This window comes from Alternaria rosae, assembly GCF_020736505.1.
Source record: "Alternaria rosae strain MPI-PUGE-AT-0040 chromosome Unknown BKA58scaffold_4, whole genome shotgun sequence".
Classification (NCBI taxonomy): Eukaryota; Fungi; Ascomycota; class Dothideomycetes; order Pleosporales; family Pleosporaceae; genus Alternaria; species Alternaria rosae.
Window position 1 is genome coordinate 824,138 of NW_025763573.1, and position 20,369 is coordinate 844,506.

General features: G+C 51.8%; 6 protein-coding genes across 6 annotated transcripts; 4 read left to right on the forward strand and 2 right to left on the reverse strand.

Annotated features, from left to right (window-relative positions):
- Positions 1 to 49: 49 nt before the first annotated feature.
- On the forward strand, positions 50 to 509 carry BKA58DRAFT_400660 (uncharacterized protein; the record flags this gene model as incomplete). The annotated part of the gene is made up of 2 exons (XM_046171606.1): positions 50 to 67; positions 120 to 509. The coding sequence occupies 2 exons, from the start codon at positions 50 to 52 to the stop codon at positions 507 to 509; spliced, it is 408 nt and encodes a 135-aa protein (XP_046026003.1).
- A 5,569-nt stretch (positions 510 to 6,078) lies between these two features.
- On the reverse strand, positions 6,079 to 7,763 carry BKA58DRAFT_145279 (C2H2 type zinc finger domain-containing protein). Its single transcript, XM_046164676.1, has 2 exons — positions 6,589 to 7,763; positions 6,079 to 6,539 (listed from the first exon to the last, which is right to left on the reverse strand). The coding sequence occupies exons 1-2, from the start codon at positions 7,342 to 7,344 to the stop codon at positions 6,477 to 6,479; spliced, it is 819 nt and encodes a 272-aa protein (XP_046026004.1). The 5' UTR covers positions 7,345 to 7,763; the 3' UTR covers positions 6,079 to 6,476.
- Positions 7,764 to 11,217: 3,454 nt separating this feature from the next.
- On the reverse strand, positions 11,218 to 12,516 carry BKA58DRAFT_312977 (FAD dependent oxidoreductase; the record flags this gene model as incomplete). The annotated part of the gene is made up of 1 exon (XM_046167410.1): positions 11,218 to 12,516. One exon carries the CDS (start codon positions 12,514 to 12,516, stop codon positions 11,218 to 11,220), a length of 1,299 nt encoding a protein of 432 aa, XP_046026005.1.
- A 131-nt stretch (positions 12,517 to 12,647) lies between these two features.
- BKA58DRAFT_145401 (uncharacterized protein) lies at positions 12,648 to 15,064 on the forward strand. The gene is made up of 2 exons (XM_046164677.1): positions 12,648 to 13,008; positions 13,069 to 15,064. The coding sequence occupies exons 1-2, from the start codon at positions 12,693 to 12,695 to the stop codon at positions 14,760 to 14,762; spliced, it is 2,010 nt and encodes a 669-aa protein (XP_046026006.1). The 5' UTR covers positions 12,648 to 12,692; the 3' UTR covers positions 14,763 to 15,064.
- A 907-nt stretch (positions 15,065 to 15,971) lies between these two features.
- Positions 15,972 to 17,250, forward strand: BKA58DRAFT_312550 (uncharacterized protein; the record flags this gene model as incomplete). The annotated part of the gene is made up of 6 exons (XM_046167385.1): positions 15,972 to 16,052; positions 16,172 to 16,312; positions 16,378 to 16,546; positions 16,596 to 16,813; positions 16,888 to 17,028; positions 17,110 to 17,250. 6 exons carry the CDS (start codon positions 15,972 to 15,974, stop codon positions 17,248 to 17,250), a joined length of 891 nt encoding a protein of 296 aa, XP_046026007.1.
- Positions 17,251 to 18,368: 1,118 nt separating this feature from the next.
- On the forward strand, positions 18,369 to 19,462 carry BKA58DRAFT_410528 (uncharacterized protein; the record flags this gene model as incomplete). The annotated part of the gene is made up of 2 exons (XM_046172227.1): positions 18,369 to 19,288; positions 19,339 to 19,462. The coding sequence occupies 2 exons, from the start codon at positions 18,369 to 18,371 to the stop codon at positions 19,460 to 19,462; spliced, it is 1,044 nt and encodes a 347-aa protein (XP_046026008.1).
- Positions 19,463 to 20,369: the final 907 nt, after the last annotated feature.

Consider the following 20,369-nt stretch of genomic DNA (forward strand, 5'->3'; position numbering starts at 1 on the left):
ACCATGAAGCCTCTACAGTTGCCCTAGACATTGCCGGGGCCAGCGCAATATGCACGACGCAGGATCAGTAAGCCATGCATAAAAATCCATGTTATGGCTACCATGACTGACTGTGGCAGGCCTCACATGACGCGCCATCTGCCCCACCAGCCGATACGTTCGCATCTGATCACCATCACCACCACCTCTCTCACCATGATCCACCCGTCCATGTCCCGCCTCACGAAGATCCGCCCTACGATGAGCCTCCACCTTCGTACGACGACGCCGTTGGCACAACGGGTGCGCCGCCGGGCTATGGCACATTCCGCCCGTATACCGATGAATCCTCGATAGCAAGCAGCGAAGTCGAATCCACTCATCGCGCTCTACCAGAATGGTTCGGACAGGCACTGGTCGTATTCGTCTTCCTATGCCTCATATACGGATTTTGGGAATTCATCAACGCGCCTGATGTACCTCCTGACCCGTGGCCCGGCCATGGGCGGTTCAGACCGTCCGGTACTTGACTTGAAGTCATACAGACGAGCAGCACACCCACACCTCGTTCTCCACGACGACAACAGACTGTCCATCTGCACGCGTCGAATGTCCGAAGATACATATTACTTAAATGTGCGAGAGCTATCACGCCACAGCACGGCCTTCGAAGCATATCTAAAGATACAACGAGTCAGCGAGGTGGCAACCAGACAGGCGAAGCAGCTGTTCGTCAGGCAAATGCTGTTGTCGCGTATCAGGACCAGTATTCATACACGGTTCATGTAGAAGAAAGGTGCCAATTCGAGGCCCGGTTCCTTGAAGTGGTTCCAGTCTGCTAGTCCTGTGAGACTCCATGTGACAGATATGCCACTGGATACAGGAAATTGGTAGCTTTGTTCACATGTGATTGTAATTGCACACCCCGCAGTTACGTTACGTTGGCCTGCCTGGTCTGGCTCGCCATGGACTGAAGATAGGGAGCTTAACAAGCTGAACTAGACATGCGAGGATGCATGTGAAGTAGAAACTACTGTCATGAGAACATGAACACAGCGATTGCGAATCCGATCGTCAATATTTTGCAAACTCGCCAACTATTCCCTTGAACCTTATCACAGACGTGCATTCCAACCCCTCCTTTCAACACTGCGCTCGTCATGTTAGCACAGCTTGAGCATAAAACTTAAAAGCCATCGTTCGCGCCTGTTCACACTGCTGCTTTGTCGATTTCGCGATTCAGTACGCATGGCTTTCTGCATCGGGCCTACATCATCCCCAAATACTGTTCTACGGAACCGGTGTACCGACTGCTGCAACGCGTCGCTAGAGATTATAGTATATCGAAGTGGAACTTAAATCTGGTGTTGCAGTTCAAGCTACGCGCGTAGCGGGCTAGTACGGGCGAGTTTGAGCCACACGGTCGTGATCCGACGAAGCGAATGTCAGTGGCTCAGTCGTATACTAGCGTTATGCCATAGCGGAGCGTGGCCGAAGAGCAGCGGCGTCGCACGCCCGCCTGGTAGGTGGTTCCTGATAGTGTGGCACCGGGAATAGCGTTGGCGTTGATGTTGCAGTTGGTACTGCCCAAGCGGTGCTTTCTGTCCGACAAAGTTATGGTTCTTGTTAGACAAAATGTGTAGTGAAGAAGGTGCATGATGTTCTAGTGTGTTTTTGAGTCGATATGGTAGATCCTGGATAACGTCTTCCCATTTTGGGACCAATCCGCCGTCGCAAAGGTTACTTCGTCGTCGGAGACGGTCATGTTGGACGGGCTCTGGATATCGGCGAAGTACGTCTATCGTACAATTGAAGGTGTGCGTTATGCGAACATGTGAGAGCCACTATCTGATTACGCCATATCTCATGTCGCCGTTCTCCGACTAGTGGACACAGCAAAGTGTGTCTCTGATATCCACACACTGCACCAACGCAATCATAGAAGGAAGTATCCCACATGCACAAAGCAAAGCTAACTCCCTCCTGCGCAAGCAAGTCCAAGCGATACGCGACAAGCGACCCGACAACGCTCCCTCCGCCTGTGCCCGAGAAAAATCCCGACCACTTCAATCTCGCTCACACAAACCTAACTCCGGTCCCAGCCCAGTCCTGTCCATCCCGACAAAGACGACCCAAGGCGGCAACAAGCATGCGCTTCAGGATCGGAACTCACAACACGCGGGCTCCGCTTACCCCTGTACCCAGTGCAGTTCCCCATCGAGTGCGCAGGCATTATCCACTCGAGTCTAGTTTGCTCGTCAGAACCCACATGTGCACCTGGCTCGCAGCATCATACCCGTTGCGGCATTCTTCGCGGCCAGGGCACGCCAGCAGGGGTTAGCCCGTGCACGGCTCAGCTGGATTTTCTTCCAAGCAGGAAAGCTTTGGAGGCGCGTGCTGGCGCAGCTTTTGGACCCCACGCTGCGCTACACTAACCGCTAGTTCGGTGCGTGATCCGGGATCCCGACCGTTGGGTTTAGCCGTAGTGTGTCTTGCTTGTGGGTATCGTGTGTATGATTCTGGAGGTGGAGGGGTTCAGCCATCTTGTGCAAACGGAGAATACTCCATTGTGTCTAGGTACGCTTCGATAGCACCGAATAGCACACCTCGCGTATGGCAAGTACCGTAGCCCCTGGTGGGACATTCGCTCCAAGACCAGGTGTTCGTGACCCTCACGAACAGGTAGTAGCTCTACTATCGCAAAGGCCTTGTTTGTCTGTGGAACGCAAATGCGTCCACTCTTGATAGTAGAACTTGTACCCAATCTTACACTGTGTCGTTCTCGTCCCCGGCTGATAGAATGGCATGATATGATCTTATGTTGTCGTTGAGTAATTTATCGATGTCGGAATATGCAAAGACGCTAACGAAGTCGTCGAGCTCTAATCCGACTCTAAACTCGTCAATACGATGATGGTGCGAAGCAACAGCTTCCAGATGCTGTCAAAGATTCGAATTTTCTATACAAGACCAATGTCGCTTCTTTGCAGCCACCTCGAGGATGTCTCTTCTTGTAAGTGCTTCGCCAAGTGACACGGAATGGTTTTGAAGCGCTCATATTCCGAGACCTTCAGAGAAAAGATTGTTGTACTTCGCATACGGGCTTGGGTCATCACCATGGTTGCTACGGATCGGCCGCTTGATCGTCCCATGTTTTCTAGATTCGAAGCTCAACGATAAAGCCGTACTGTATATTGCACTGCAGAAACATGCTGATACATCTGGAAGTACATGGAGAGAGGCTTCCAAATTTTACCTTGAATTGCCTCGTAGCTTCCGTAAAGTGACATATGCAGAAGCAAAAGGTACAGCTCACAAAGGCGTTGAGATATGGTTCGTCATAGCATACGCGTCCGCGTTATCGTAATGGGGGTGGTCGCAAGTTACAACGCTTCTCCAATGTGTTGGGAATGCATGCTGACTTCGGCAGGATGGCACTAGTCAAAATGTTGTTGGTTGATTGAACAGCATGAAATCTTTACGTATCAGTCGTCTTTTTTTTGTTAATCATGAGCATGTGAACACACTTTCGAAGAGACATACATCTCAGGTCGACGAGCGGAAAATGCACGGCGAATTTTTGCCGTTCGATGTTGCAAGGTCCTGGCTCGTTTCGGTCCGAACAATGTACAGGGCTGATGCACGCGGCTGCATGCACCTTCGGAGGACCATTCAGAGCACTGCCTATAGCGCCCTCAAGTCGGCGACGTTGGGTTGTCATGACTGCGCGATATGCACCATTTGAGACACAGGTTGCCGGGCGGAGTTGGGTGTTCCAGATCACGACCTTCTCCTCTTGCACCTTCCTTTGTAGACAAGATGCAGATGTTCACAGGTCTGTGCCATCGTGCATCACCAAAGCGTTAGCTCGCATGTCTGCAGGCGCAGGAAACATTCGAGGTTAGCATCCAGGAACGAGTGCGGCTATTCCGCGCTTTACGTGCGTATGCCGCCCCTTTCCGCTTCAGACCAGCGCCACAACTTCACTACGGCCTGGTAGCGTGCAAGCGCGGAATTGCGATACTTGGGGCCGTCTGGCTGGTGCACGAGTCAATCGGGTCGTTGGATGATTTCGGTATGCTCCTGACTCGTCTACATTATATCCGATGGTAATAGGTGCTTCGTGATTTGCAAGATATCTGTCAGCCTGTAAAATGTGGACTCTGGTGGGTATTAGCAGCATCGATGGGGCCCTCTGTTTCTCTTCTTGAGTTCCGACGTTCGGTGTAGGAGTACAGAAACGAAGGCAGACGGATACGTCATGGAGCATGGTGGTGTCTTACTAGAAGTGAGATTAACGCGGTTCGTCAAGTGTTGGAAGATCGCACGGTGCAACCATCGCAATGCCTTCCCAAAGCCGTTGATCATCGACAGGGTCCGAGAGGATGCTGAGAACCCCATATTCATGCACGGTCGGTTGACTGGCCAGGCCACTCAACATGCAGATGGCCCGCGAAGGATTTGGAGCACTCGGACAATAACCTGTTGACTGGAAAGGAGCAGGCTACCAGAGAGCTGTTCAAAACACAACGGTATCGCAGGCATGCCGTGTACGCCTTGCAACTGTGACAAGACCTTGATGAAACGCGCACTAGAAAGAAAAAGCCCAAGGCTATATGCATGTAACGAGGAAGTTAGAACGGATCGTGGGGGCCGTGTAAGGGCGCAGATGGAAGAAATGAGGGTTCGTTGTAGCGCGACCCAGATCGACCCTTCCCAGCAGAAAGATAAGCTACTGGAGAAGAGTGGAGCACACTAAGCCACAGGTGGCCCACGTCCCTGTCCACAATTTTGACCGGTGGAACAGGGGAAAGCATCCAACCCGATCACCTTGAGTTGGACACCTTGACAAGGAGACAAGCACGGTAAGCTCCATGTCTGGATGGACAGCCACCTCGTGGCGGCACAGCCAAACCCCTGGCAAGAGGACCATGTCAAGGGATCCAACTTCACGGGTTCCAATTTGTCCGAGCAATGACAGAGTGCTTGTGACTTGGACCCTTGCCTTCCATGCCGTCGCCATGCCGCGGCCATGGAAATCGCGTGGTTGGCTGCTGAACGGCCACATCAAACGGCGCCATGTCAGGGCCGCAGGATTGCCGCTCGGAACATATGCCGTAAGCTCGCATATGTTCAGACAATAACAGGATATGCAAGCGGTACAGTAACGTCGAATCTATTGGACTTAGTCGCTCCATCGTGTTGTTTGTGCACTAGCGCGGCACGAGAAGCAACAAAGCGTGACGCACCTCTTGTCACGAGCAACCACCATGAGTTTTTGATCGATGGACGCTCGGCGTCCGCGATGGGGTCGACCTCATCGTGCATGTGGTCTTCTGCCGTATGTAAGCTCGCGGGATGGAACCGCTTGGGCATCCTGCCTTCCAATGCATGTGATGAAATGTGATTGGAAGCTGTAGCAACAGCCTTCATCTAACGTAATGCGTCTTATTGATCCATTGACGTGCAGGTCTGACTGGAAGCATGCATGTACCAGACTCTTGAAACAGCTTGGCTTGTCACTGAACCATGACGATAGCCACCACCGCGAATGTAGGGTACAGCCGCATAGCACCGCCATGTCATCGGGTGACATCTTCCTCAAAACTGGCTGCGAAACAGGAAAGCTTGCGGCATGCCGTCGTTTGGTCCGATGTGGGGCGACTATCGCTCTCGATCGCTGAACATGCCATATTCGCATTTCGATCCTTTGCTGGACGGAGTAGAACGCCCGCCAATCAACCCTGCGTACCTAGGTAGTGTGCACAGAGGTGATTCGCAAAAACATTCCAGCCACCTTGTCACAGGGTCCCGGCCCACATGAGTGGACGGCACCGCAAGTCAGCCTTGTTAAGGCCGTAAGGCGTCCCACTAGCAGGCCGGAGTCGCAGACCATTAACCCCCGACCATGTCGACATCTGGCGTGACAACCTGTGGTGGACTCGATCGCGCCAGCCATGTTGTCGAGAATGGGTTCTGGCTTCATGTATGACGTCGTGTTTATAGAGACAATCGAAAGATCGAAGAGTTGCAAAGGATCGTATGAGCCAAAGGTTGAGATCATTGTCGCTATTGACCGACACTCATTCCAAGCTAGTGTAGGCAACAGCGGCGCCATCTGCATCTATGCACACCAATTCCCAACAAGCGTTCTAACCGTGCTGTATCCTCCTTGGATGAACCAGTTGACTCTGCTCAGACTTCTCTAGTTTAAAAAACGCCATAGCAATGCGACGACGCAGATAATGCTGCAGTGATAGATGAATGGGAATGTAAATGCAAAATAAGGGTATCATGAACGAAAGTGAAAAGTTTGTGGTCCTATCAGTCTGTGACCTTTTCTTGGCGAGTAAATCTCCAGTTTTTTCGCCGTAGACGCTCCTAGCGAAGGGTTACGGCGATGACTCGAACCAGAGTAAGAGTTATAGACGACGTAGGCGCTGAAACAATGGTTTTGTGAGGCATGACAGTTGGTAGTTGTATCAGGAGCGCGATAACTAGGAGGACGTTGTTGAAGATTTCCTAGACGCTTTAAGGTGAATCCGCTTGACATGATCTCTCTGCAAATTGTCAGCAACATTCGGCACATATGACGCAAGTCAAAATTACCATATTGTCCACGCGACTGAAGACCCTGTCGCATCCGTCCCAGTCACACAATACACCCGGGTTGTGCTTGGCCTCATGTCTTGCAAGATCCTTTTTACTCGAAAAGCCTCCTCCTGTAGACTGTGGGCAGTCGCCATGACGGCAAAAGAAGGACTTTGTATGCCTTTTGTAGTGCTTCCTTAGATCGCAGCCCCGAGTGAAAACTGCTCTTGAAGTACATCCTGGGAAGGCACAACTCCATGTACCGTTCTTGTTCGGAATACCATAGGATCGAAGATCCGGCGAAGAAGGTGAGAGCGACCGCGATAGGGCAGGTGGTGATCTTTCAGATGGGACGTTGGACGGCATGCCATGACCTGCGGATGACGATGTGGAGTGCGATCTTGACGGTCGAGACGCACCGAAAGATTGTGAGAGCAGCGTTGAGTCATGCGCAAGCATCGGGGGAGATGCCATCTCGGAGAAAGATGGGTAGGAATACGACGTTACTTGAGGTAGCGGTATTGATGAGGGTTGTGTCGACCAGAGTGCGTGAGGTGGGTATGGGGACTCCATGACCGGTCTGTAATCTTGGGGTGGAGTGTACATTCCTGCGTGTGCAGACATGGTCGTTTGGGGTCGATGGGCCATGTGGTGTAGTGGTGGTGAATACATGATGCTGGGGGGTGATTGGCATGTGCTAGAGGGGTAGAGGTGACCCATGCCGTCAACCGGCGCCATGAGGGCTAGTTCTGCTTCGGACGAAAAGAAAGTCATCGTGGGTGACGCCAGGTGTGGTAGTGTTCAGGAGTGGTTCCCAGAATGGCGGTGATATAACAGGAAGGGGTATCTGGTGGTCGTCAAATGGCCGCAAGTCGAAGCCAACGCGGGTTGTATATCATGCAGAGAGTAGGCCAGTGCGTCTTAAGCGGGAAGTGCAACAGATGGGTGAGAATGACCAGTCTTAAGGCACAGACCCAAACTCTAGGGATTAGGGTATGGTAAGGCTGCTAGTCCGGGGTGTACAGGATTAGCCCGGGAGCGCACTAGGGACCACTCCACAACGGTAAGGCTGGGGCGTCAGATTCGTCGAGAAAGCGTAGCGGGCAGTGGCGGTGTTGTCATATCTTGCAGTGCCTGAAACTCCACTGGGCCCTGGAGGACGGCCTGAAAGGGACCAAGTTAGAAATTGCGAACGCTGAGCGGTGGACCATGTGACATAGACTGGTCAATGTAGATCCGGGGCGCAGACGAAGTTTGCAATGCCCAAGAGGATAGATAGCTACGTCGGGTCAGACATCCGATAGAGGAGTAGTCGCTACTGCTTGTCATAATAGGACGTGGGTAATTTGACTAACGCTTGCTGCGCTCGTCCCAATGAGACACCGTCCGTAGTTCATGGTCCCAGTTCAGACCGGGTGCATAATCCATTCACAATTGCGGTGGAGAGCGAGTGAGCCTCGCGGGCCGGCTAGCTAATCCTTGTGGGTGAAGGTACCGCCAACATGGCGACCGCACCGCTCTAGCGCTGGTCTGAGGAGTGGCCTACTAGGGTTAGTCCCAGGAAAGCTTCTGCCATCTCGCTTTCGCCTGTGAACGATCCTTCGAGCGATTAATGCGATACTTTGCAAACGGCCAGCAGTACTTCGGCTACCGAGTTCTCTTCAACATCCAGCGATGTCATGTCTGGGCTGAGATGGCACGTATAGAGCGGCCGGGCGATGTGTGCAGGGCGCAACCACAGCGACAGCCACCCTTCAGACTAGTCCCACGGGCTGTGGACCAACATCAGAGGCGGTAAAAGATGAGGGGCAAATGAGCGCTCCCCATGGCGTTGGAGATGATGGGCTGCCGATCGCAGCATGGTAGCAAAGCGACGAGAAGCGGCCTTGGGTGGTCGCTTACGCCGGCAAAAATTTTGGGCGTAGCGCATGGGGATTATACGCCCCGCGCTACTCTTGGGCCGGGTGCCGTGAGATATTTTTAACCCCTGCCGCCTGGAGCACAGCAACCTACATACAATCAGGAATCATAGGGCAGGGTCTGAGTAAGCGACGTTTCAAGCGGTCTGTCTGCCAGCGATTCTACAGCTTTTACTAGCATTGTCCCTCCAATAACACCTACGTCGCGCTCCAGACAAGCGACCCGTGTTTGCCAAGATAGCTCCTGACAGCAACGGTTTGATTGCGTTTCTCGACCTGGACACCTAGCTCCACTGCGTAGCATGCAGTGAGCCTGTTGTTTTTGACGTGGCTAAAGAGCGAAGGACGAAACATGACCAACGAGCGTGATAGATGGAATGACGGATCCACATGCTGGCCAAAGCCAACAACAGTCTTCGAAGCGCCCGTTGTTCCAAAGCGGTTAAACTTGCTTTGCAACGACTAGTACATGGTTCTTCTTGATCGGGTTTTGCGACCATGAAGTATCTACACCGCGTTGCCTTCGGACCGTCGGACATGGACTATTTCGTCCGAGATCTGCGTCAACACTCTTGGACAACTCGTCGAGGAGCAGGATCGGAGAAGCTTTTCCCAGACGATCAAGGAGATCTGAATGCCAAACATCAAACGGCCCCATCACAACACGGAAAACGCCCTTGTAATAACGGATACTCAGGCGGTACCCGGGCTGCATCGCGAGCAGCAGTCAGCATGCGCTGTCCGGCGCTTCAGACACACTACGCTATATGGACCGTACATTCAAGCCAACACACTTGTACATGGAGAGCGACAATTTGAAGGCTGTATATTCCCATGCACTGCCTTCCTCAAACACTGTTAGGGCCCAGGATGGCTGACAATCAGCTCCGCTTCCTCACGAGTTGGAAGAATGGTCGAGTGCCAGACACCACTTGCGGTAGGTAGCGTTGTCTCTGTACTCGATTGGTGACCGACAGTCAAGATCCGGGGCTTGCGTCACACTGCACACTCTCTTCGCCTTCATCTTTGCTTAATTCCGTCGTTGCTTGTCCAGTGACATGTCCAATGCGGGAGCCACCATCCGCACTGGCTGTATGGACCAACAACAGCTCACACGCTAGTTGATCCGCAGTCGCTCAGATATAGACAGCATCCACTAATGCACTTGATCCCAAGCTAAACAAAGCCAGTGTGTCGCAGTGATGGGGCCATGGACAATCAATCGAACGATGCTGTTAATAACAGTGTGAATGGTGGCCATCAGGCACTAAGGCAAGGCTGATTCCGCTCTGCAAAGGACAGGATGTCATCGCAAATCTAACGTACAGCCGACCAAAGCCTGTACCGTATCGACAGACAAACACTAGTCCCTATTCATCTTCTGGTTCGAGGGGCCCGGCACAAGCTGTCGTTCGATGTGAAGACTAGCTGGCAATAGCCACCGTGACAGGCGATGATCTGCATACACGCAAACGAAGGATTTGAACCGCTCTTAGGCTTTTCATGACAGCTTCCTTTTAAGAGTCATGCAACAGTCATATCAACATTTCTAGAACTCGTGTTCAAGCATTGTAAGACTCGGCCCGAAGCCGATCATAAAATGAGACTAACCATACTGAGGATGTCATACGATTGGATGAATAAACTGTCAGGGGTGTTTGTTGATGCCGCACCGGTATGAACCGTCTAGGCGACCACCAAGACTACCGGCTATCCCAGTATGTCAAGCATCAAGACCTAACGTCCCGTCTGAATGGCGTCCAACGGCCCTAAGAACCTTCATCCCATACTCGACAGCGGCATAAGCCGAATGTATTTACCAGGAAGCCGATTCGGCCCCAACATCGCAGTTCTGGATCTGTATACTGCATTAGTCCATTTCTAGCCAAAATATAAGATATTATACGATGTGTGGTTAGTGGGGCCTCCAGTCTTGATATAACTGTCGAAGAGGACCGGCCTCTCTCATTCATACCGATATGTTACCTTCATTCCTACCAAATCTATTATTAGGTATCGCGACTTCACAGGACAAGTTTCTTTCGAAAGGCGTGGGAAATCGGGAGGAATGTCGAGGGGTGAAACGTGGCAGTGCTTGTCCGCACAGCCTCAAATCGCCGACATGATCTGCAATCGCCGACCTACGAATTCCCCAGCATCCAGCATCGGACCCCACAGTGACTACGACGCTAGGAATGTTTCCCACGTGGGAACGCATGTCAATGCTGGGAGTCGCAGTTGAGCCGTAGCGGTGGGTACACCATGATAACTACCGATGATGGGATGGGATGCCTAAGATGCGAGCGGCGAAATTCTACCGCAGGGTGCCTGAAACGATCAGCCTCACACTTGCTATTAAACTTTACACAATGACGTTTAGAGGCTATGCTGATGATTTCATCCAGCACCGAGTTGACCAATTCCACAGCATCAGCTTGATACGCTACATTCATGACAAGAACGTGAATTATGCATAATCACAGTACGAATTTCTATTCTTGGGTGCCAGTGTCATCCGAGAAGGTATGATGGAGATCCACCGGTGCATGAGAGGCTTGGTCCAGCAATCACTTTCTAACCTAGATCAAAGTCCGTGGTGCTCGGGTACTCCACTGCCATCTTCCCAACTACGCACCGGCATCAGTGATCACTACAAGCCTTCAGTAGAGGAAGTCATGTCTAGAGGGAATCCACTTCAGGAGCTGAGTTGTGTATAAGCCTCCTGCTATCATATCATTGTCCATTCTGCTACCTGTCGAATATCCAGTACCTTTCCTTCAGCACCATATCTCCCTTGCGCATCCCACAAATCCCTCTCGATGCTGATATCTGGTCGCCAACGCATCGCCTCCCTCATTCTCTCTTCACTCTTGTTCTCTACTATGTCTGCAACCAGAGAGCCGATTGCAGGGCATGCCATGAAGCCGTTCCCAGATCCTCCGACCGCTACAATCAAGCCTCGAACATTAGGATGCTTGTCAATGAGAAAGATACGATCCACAGTATCTACATCCCAGCATAAACGTGCGAAGCTCAAGTCTCGGGTTGCAGACTGTGGCATTGTGTCAGAGAGAAGAAGACGCATACGTGCCTCTGCTTCTCTCGGAATCTGTTGTCGTACAAACGGAAGGGAGCGCATCTTGCCACTGTTACTGACGACAGGGTTGATGTATCCCGGATGTTCATCGCAGAGCTTAATTTCATGTCTCTCAGTGTCGGGTTCGATGAAGAAACCGCGATCCACACCATACAGCACAGGTAGGTTCCGGTACTGCTCCGCTTCTGCCGCTGAGAGGGGTAGATGTGCAAGTGTCCAGGCTGTGGGTCGAAGTTGATTTTCGAAGTCTAAGAGTAGGTCACTGTTCGCTCCAGCGGATACAATGATGTGCTGAGCCTTGTGCTCGGAGCCGTCCCTCGTCTTCACCCCCAATACTGCGCTGTTGTCCGAGTTGTACAGTAGCTCTTCAACACTGCCCTTCATGCTGTCGGTTATGAATTCCACGCCCAATTTCACTGCTTCTTGGTGCATAGCTCGTAAAGCGCCACTAGCGAACACCCAGCCGGCGCCTTCCTTTCTCCAAAAGCCCCTCCAACCTGAAAAATCACCTTGTAGCAACCCTCCTGGCATTGTTTGCTGGAAATCTCGTTTCGTATTCAGGGCTGCTGGAAATACTTTCTCGCCTTTGGCATACTCTAGACAACGCTGGTAGGCTTCATCGCCAACAGCGGCCATGATAAAACCGGTGTCATGGTAAAAGGGCGAGAACAGTGGATCAGATTTCCATGCATGCATTGCAAGCTGGGTCAGTCGATTCCAGAAGAAGTCTTGAAGGGAGTCGGACTCGGATGGGTCGTTGCTCTCTTCCGCGATCTTGTTGAGGTCATTTCCTGCGGAGATGGGCGAGGGAAAGGGACAACCGTCCAGGACTTTGATGGATGTGTGACCACGGCGAGCGAGCTCGAGGGCAATGGAGCAGCCCCAAGTTCCAGCACCTATGATGAGAATATTGCTGCTCGTCTGCAACATGGCGGATGCCCAGCTTTGCGTCATCGAGGATGACATTAGCCAACGATGAAGAGCTTGCCAAGCCGGAACGCGTGAGCACGTGGAGATAAGCACGCTATCTCGAAGCGGCTGGGATCCCCGCGGCGAAACTTGCGCGATGGTACTTTGATGGCTGAGCGACAACCTCGCACCCCTTGATGATGCGCATACGCCCTATAATACCGCGCAATGTCTGGCGAAGAAACACATTTGTCCGCCAATGGAATCATGCGCGCTCCGTCGCCACTACACCTGGCGGTAAGCGGGGGCGCCCAAAGGAGCAGCACCATTACTGGACCGATGAGAAACTGTTTACACCTGCCGAGTATCCCTTGAGTGCGGCCATGGCGGAAAGGATACATCCCAATAAGGAAGAAGCAACGCCGAAGAAGAGGAGGACAAGGAACGAAGGCGCAGCGATAGTAAAAGGTGGCGTTCACGTCAGAACACAGATCGTAAGTCCCGACCTATGCGGTACGTCAAGTCCCGGAACACCCATCTTCGCTGAGCGGGACTGACACAAGATACTTCCAGATGACGTCCTAAAATACGCCGGCCATACGTTAGATAAGCACAAAGGCTGCGATATTCTCGACATCAACCCTGGCGCCGGGCTCTGGTCGCAGAAGCTGCACGAATACCTCCAACCGCGCAGCCACGTGCTCCTCGAACCACGACACGAAAAGTTCAAGGACTTTCTTGACCCTCTTCTCACTGCACCCGGCTCCAAGTATTCACTCGTCGACCAAGACCCGACCGTACTACAGACATACCGAGACATGGTTGCAAACGGTGTTTTCCCACACCAGACTGTGCTGGACGCCGAAGACCCCAGAGCACAGGAGCCAAACAATACACTGTTAGTGACTGGCTCTCTGGCTTGGGATCCAAGACTCCCAGGCCTTGGTTTTGACTCAATGGCGAAACAACTCGCCTACCACTTTGCCTCCGCTGCATGGACGAACGATCTATTTCATGCCTTTGGCATGGTTCGTACCTTATTATGGGTGCAGCACGACGACTTTAGCGGCATGATTGCCCAATCTATCAACGAAATGACCAAAACGAACCGCCTCATGCAAATGTTACAAGACACAATCCTCTTCGTCCAACCAGAGCGCGCCTCGCGCAGCACGGGCAGAGCCTCTTCGGGCCGTGAACCACAGTACGAGATCGAGGCCATCGTCCGCGCTCTGAAGAAAGGAAGAGAGCATGGGATGGAGCTACCATCACATCGGCGCGACCAAATCCACGACTTTGCTGAAGAAGTCGACCAGATCTCCAATGGCACAGGCGTAACCAGTTTTCAAACAATCCAAGATTACCTTCGCACGCAGCAGTTGGCGGGTAAAAAACCCATTGGCCTGCTTTCACCTGGTCTCATCGAATACTACGATTTCATGAGACATATAATCAACGTCTTTCCCCAGGTCGATCTTAACGACCCGACAGATTCAAAAGGTAAAAGAACCAAACGGCCGGTACCTCCTGACCATCCTTACAAGGTCGACATAAAAAAGTTCTACAGAGAAAGTACTGGTATGGCGCTGAATCAGAGAAAGAAATTGTTGGCATCAGCCATAGCAGACATTGGCGAGGCTATATACAAGCTCGAATGCAAAATTATTGACATGCCAGACGGCCCTGAAAAAGCTGCTGCAATGGCCGAGCTAAGCAAGCTTGAAACCCAGTGGAAGCATGGCCTTGACAGTCAGAATGCCAACTATGCCAAGGTACCCGCAACAGAGATCGATGACCGCCTCGCCATACGCTCGCCACCCTCACCCCGTCTTCAATCCGATTCCCGTCCTTTCGAGCCCCTCGTCATGCGTAAAAACGAGGCTTGGCCCCAGAGCCGTCTGTCCCTCGTCTCTGCTGAGCCCTTTCCCAGGCCTGTCGGCGGATCCTCCGACTTCTACGAATGGGCGCGAGATTTCATCTTCGGACTCTTCGCGCACCCTTCGGATGGTATCAATCATGCTCTCGACAAGCTGCAACATGGCCTCAGCGACATCATAAAAGATTGTCCTAGCTTGAAAGATCCGAAGAAAGGTGGTAGACTGCAAATGGAGCATCTCAGGGTTAGGATGTTGACATCCGAGATGATTCTTGAGCTTGTGGAAGCGTACAGGATCTGGCCATTCAAAGAGCCAGGCAGCGATAGCAACCAGTACTTCAAGTACAAGCATGCGGGACAAACGTGGATGGGACAGTCTGCGGATCGATGAGGGCTGTTGAATACTCACCATGTTGCCACTGCTTCTTTGAGACATGAGCACTACACGATACAGTATCCATTCTTCTGAAGTTCAGCATCACGCTGCGTGTGTAAAAGTGTCCGGGACATGATGATGTGCATATTGGCAGCCGGTTGCAACGGCAAGAACGAGCTTACGTCTTATTACGTTACCCTCTCAGGTGAGCATACCTCGAGCAGCGTTGATTCCATGAAGTTAGCTTTCATACTTTCGAAATTGGGGAATTTGGTACAAAGTTTCTCCAAATATCTTCTTATGAAAGCTCTTGTGTTCTGGAGCTTTCTCGCCAAAGCGGCGCCGCTAGGCTGCCCGTTCTTCCACAAGATCGCGGGTGCGAGCTATGATATTTCCTTATGAGATCGAGGGTGTCAGAATGTTGAAGACTGTTAAGATTCCCTGGAACTAGTAGTGAGCTCCAACACAAGCATGTCGTACCTGTTCGCATAGTCCATATACTCCTCGGCGGTCAACTAGGTTGTTGGGAGCTCTCCTTCGTGCAGTGCAAAGACAGCCAGAAATGACGCAGGATCCCTATCTAGTCATCTCTGCGGTCTCTGAGTTTGATCCTCGATCCTAATGACAGCCCATCGCTCCAATGTAACGGAAGACCCCCAAGTTGCACTGTCTACATGGCGATTGGGAAGCGCAAAGCAAATTGAATGTTTCGCGCAAGCCGTCGCCGAGCACCTTTGTTTTCGTGGACCATATGATCAGCAGGTTTGCATCTGACAGCATCTGCGATCTGAGTGGAGAGGATCTGGCTTTCGTCTGACACAAGAACTGCGGGATGCTCAGCGATAACATGGTAGGCCGCACTGCTGCGGCAATCGATGAACAGGGTAAAGGCTTATTTAGAGACGTCATTGAACCGCCGGACGTGCAAGGTCGCCGACATTCATCTCGGAAAGTAAAATTAGAATTGACGCCACCCATCGAGTATGTCTCAAGTAGACGTTGGAGGGTAGACCGCGCGAGGCTGCTTGCACTGGTGAGAGCGAGGCACCTTGGAAGGTGGGTGGAGATGTCCACTGGTAGCTACCGCGGGAGTAGGCGCGCTAGTGGATGAAACAGGCCTAGCCTCTTTTTTCTTCCCATGCATCGGGTGCAGGTGGCTTCGATCGAGCCTTCCAGTTACCATCACATTACGCCCACCCCACAGCTTCACCCGTACAATTTGAAATGTCCGGAGCAGAGAGTAACCCGAAGAAGCGGAAAGCCGAGCCCCGCGAGCGGCACGACGGCGGCGACAAACGAGCTAAGGTGAGTTCTTCTCTTCGTACTACTGTCAAAACTCCGCCCGTACTTGCATTCTTGGCTTCCCAGTTCCATTCTCGTCATGCAGCTGCAGTGAGCTTCATCATACTGATCCGAGACGTCAGAGTAAAAGAAACTGGGATATGCCCCGCAGGGACGGCAGTCAGTCTCGTACTATCAAACCCGGCGATGCGGGCATATGGGCAACATGCGCTATGAAGAAGGAAGCAAAATCTGTCTCTGATCTGCGGGATCTATTTCAAGAGGTTAGCGATATCTTGATGCTGCACCACCCGCGAGCGACGGTGCTGGTGATGCTAATTCATGACAGTACGCTACTACCCTGCACGGCGCGGCCGGCTCCAACGGGACGGCTGCAGAAGACAGTTCTGATTCGGAAGGAGGTGATATCGAAGCTGAGATCAAGAAAGAGCTCGCCGATATTCGTAAGCCGACTACGAAGCCATTATTCACATCCCTCAAACTCGACACCCAGTGCTGTGAGGATAGCCAACCACACTTCCGACCGCTCGGGCTGACCCAACAAAGTGATGTTTTTTAGGACACGCTCACCTCTCGAACCTGTCTCCTTCGTTCATAAGATCTGTCAAGATATTGCAGATGGCGCTCAGCCGAAGAATTTACGCTATGTGAAGCGGCTAACACCAATTACTGCAACCGACAAAGCCACGCCACAGGGTCTTGAGGCTGTTGCGAAACAAGTCCTTGCGCCTCACTTCCATGGAACAGATCAAGTGGGGAAAAAAGTGAGCATTAGCTTCTTCTATCAGATGATGTAGTGTCGTCGTGCAAGATCTCCGCTAACGTGTGGTTACCCAAGTTTGCGATACGCCCATCGATACGCAACAATAAGGAGTTTTTGAGAGACGGCGTCATCAATACAATCGCAGCTGCAGTTGGTCCTGGGCACAAGGTCGACCTAAAAAATTACGATCTTCTCATCCTTGTGGAAATTTATAAGGTATAGTCATACCCCACGTGGTGATCACGCGTCTCACATGCACCGTATAATGAGATCTTGACAGCTGCTTACGTCCGACAGAATGTCTTAGGTATGAGTGTAGTCGGCCCTGACTTCGAGAAGCTCAAACGTTTCAACATTGAGGAGCTTCGTCAGCCGTTGCCCTCCGTCAAATCCCAGGTCGATGATCAGTCAGGAAAAATCGAACATGGACGTGTTTGAGAAGGAGATGGGTGGAATCAGTGTGTGGGGCAGCCGTCTTGGTGCTAGAACGCCCCGCGCAGCAATGTCCACAAACTGAAGAAATCTCCGATCGGGACTACCATGGCTCCATATGGTTACTCTTGGGATGAGGCAAACGTCTAGCGGAACATTAGAGCGAGCACAGCAGCCACCTACTAATCGACCTGACATCCGGCGTGTTGCTTCGACTCGTCTCCGAACTGTAGGGTGCATACTGTGGGCTTACATAGCCCGCCACAGCAATGGCCCACAAGCGTGACATGTGTGGAAGTAGTTGACTAGCTACGTAAAAGACTGGGCCGGGCGATTGGAGGGCCCATGTCGACCTGAAATTGCGTTAATCACAACGTTATACTCTACACTGTCAAACCTACGTCCAACCGTCTTTCGGATTTTCTCAGGATACGCTATCACAAGACGTCGGGCAATGATACCCTTGATCCGTCCATTGGCAGAACCAATCATGATTCGCGATACGCGATATCCTCATCGGGTGCCTAGCCGCTTGTGGGTATCCTTGACGAACGCTGAAAGCGCCAACCTGAGCGCCTCACGCGTCCTTCTCCGCCTCTACATCCGCCTTCGCTAAATAATTCGCTTAGGATACGCCGCTTACTTACCAGCTCCGTACACGCATGATAGACTTTTGCTTTTCGGCTGAGCAGTGCATCAGCGAGAGGATAGTCGATATGGCTCGGGGACTGATTGGAACTTTCAGATGTGCTACTAACTGTCGACTGTCATGCGAATCGGTATGGCCGAACCAAGGAGATGGCTTCATTCATTGGGATCTATCAAAGTCGGTCTTGCTCGGGCTGGCGTTACTACGCTTTTGTTTTCGACATTCATTGGGACATTTTCGCGTTCAAATCGAACACACATGATTCTATGAGGAAAGAGTTGGGCCTGACTTTGTTTGCGCAATCCTCGAAACATTCTTAATGCATAGCGATATCCTCAACATGCAGCATTCAGTCAGCTCCAGGCCTCCACTATCGAATCACGCTAAGCTTCCCGCCTGAATCTAGTACATCGCTGCTCGGCCCTTCATAATGCATCTTCCCCCACTGGATGTTGCAATCTTTCCCCTCACCAGTATGAGCCGTGGAACGTACGCTCTCAAGCCCGTTCGGCCCTCCTCGACCACTTCATCTTCATCTTCGTCTTCATCAGCATCTTCGCGGACTGCCATCACAACAATCGACTTTCCCAGCATACAAAGAGTCATCAGAGCAGTCTTTCGGTCTTCAAGAATCAATGTTCAGCAAATTGAAGTCCAACAAGGGTGCATACACCAAGTTTATCTCGCAAGACTTCAAGATGGCAGCTGCTTGATACTCAAATGCCCACCAGCTTATAACATCCGACTCCTCCGGCATGAGAAGCACTTCCTGGAAACAGAACGCAAAGCACTGGAGACACTGCACGAGTATACACAAGTACCTGCGCCTCAAATCATCAAGTATGATAGCCATGGTGGACCGCTTGGTGCACCTTTTCTTATGATGAGCCACATACCTGGTCGCAAACTCTCGGAAATCGCGCCATACATCTCGACCAGCGAGAGGAATTCCATCGACCACACACTAGGCACACATGTCCGCGCTCTCACTGCACTATCTGCCACTCAATTTGGTATGACACACCGTGTTTTCGTCAAAAAAGGCAGCAACTCCTGGCGTGAGGCCTTCTTTGCTCTCCTCGAAGCCGCACTACGCGATGCTGAGGATATGCTCGTTAATGCGCACTCCGAGAGTATACGTTTCTGGGTTGGCAAACACGCACACTGCCTGGAAGAAGTCACCGAACCGCGCCTCGTAGCGCTCAACCTCTGCGACCCGGAGAACGTGCTCATCGATGAACGCACCAAGCAGGTCGTAGGTCTTGTCGGTTTCTCAAACGTTATTTGGGGCGATCCGCTCATGAGCGGCGGTATCGCGGATGGTAATGAAGCGTTCTTCGCGGGCTTGGGAGATTACCCTGTGAAGACTGGGGGCGCGAGGGTCAGGATGCTGATGTGAGTACCAAGTGCGGGTAAGTAGAAGGCCGCAATGCTGACCGTAATAGGTACAAGACTTACAGGGCCACGGTGCGGATCGTCGCACACCATCACCGGCCGCATGACGGCATTGATGAACTTGGTGCGAGACGAGAGCTGAGCTATGCACTCAACGACCTCGCAGCTATCTGAATTGTACTAGCGGGGTAGCTAAATCCTACAACAGAGCTCTCGTGGCGTCTTACTACAAGCGAATCGAGTGCCGAGCAATACATGGTGTTATAAGAATGGAGTCCCAAGCAGAAGGGTGTCGTGTTTTGGATCTCAAGTGTTGGACTTCAAGGCGTAAGGCGTTCGGGTTTTGTACTATGGAACATTGAGTATGGTGAGAATAACGCTGGATCCTCACGCATGACCATCGGTTCATTGTGTGCGGCTAAGTGTAGCGGGCGGTGTAACGATGTTGCTGTACCGCTTAGATCGGATGCGAAAGGGCGCACAAAACTGAGTTCCACCGCATAGAGTCAAGCATGGTGTAAGCTTACATTGTATGATATCGCCCTCTCCGTTTTGTAGCATTCAAGATACTGTCGTGCAAGTAGTTGAGGACATGTATTTTCAGTCGCCAAAGAAGCTGGTGGCTCAAGCGAGTGATAGGACTTGGAAGAAAGCGGATGCAAATACCGTCTTGACTTCATCGTACACTTCGGCAAATGATGCGAATGTGCAGCAACCAGGGTAAGCGAACGTTGCGATCCGAAGCAACATCCCGGCGTTATAAGCCGCCCAATCTTGAAGACACACATAGATACACAAGAAAAATACCATTCGCTCATCAGATCCACAAACTCTGTAGCGGGTCTGGCTGATGTCCCGCCCTCTACGTTGATTTGTCTTTGTTGACACGTTGACCATATATCCAAGTACTCAAGGTTCTGCACATGCTACAAATCGGCTACCCTTGCGAGGGCACCTGAGCCCACCACATGCTCGAATGCTCATTCTCGCTCACCCCTGTTTCTGGAAACGAATAATGGGTAGACTGTAGAAAGGCACCCACCAATCATTCGCGTGCAGACTCGCTTGATGGCACTGCATC

Excerpts from the sequence above, each read along its gene's own strand:
- BKA58DRAFT_145279 (XM_046164676.1), bottom strand. The coding sequence starts at position 7,344 with ATGACTTTCTTTTCGTCCGAAGCAGAACTAGCCCTCATGGCGCCGGTT. Across the intron at positions 6,540-6,588 it reads TCAGTCGCGTGGACAATATG|AGAGATCATGTCAAGCGGAT; the intron begins GTAATTTTGACT and ends GACAATTTGCAG.
- BKA58DRAFT_145401 (XM_046164677.1), top strand. The coding sequence starts at position 12,693 with ATGATGCGCATACGCCCTATAATACCGCGCAATGTCTGGCGAAGAAAC. Across the intron at positions 13,009-13,068 it reads CGTAAGTCCCGACCTATGCG|ATGACGTCCTAAAATACGCC; the intron begins GTACGTCAAGTC and ends AGATACTTCCAG.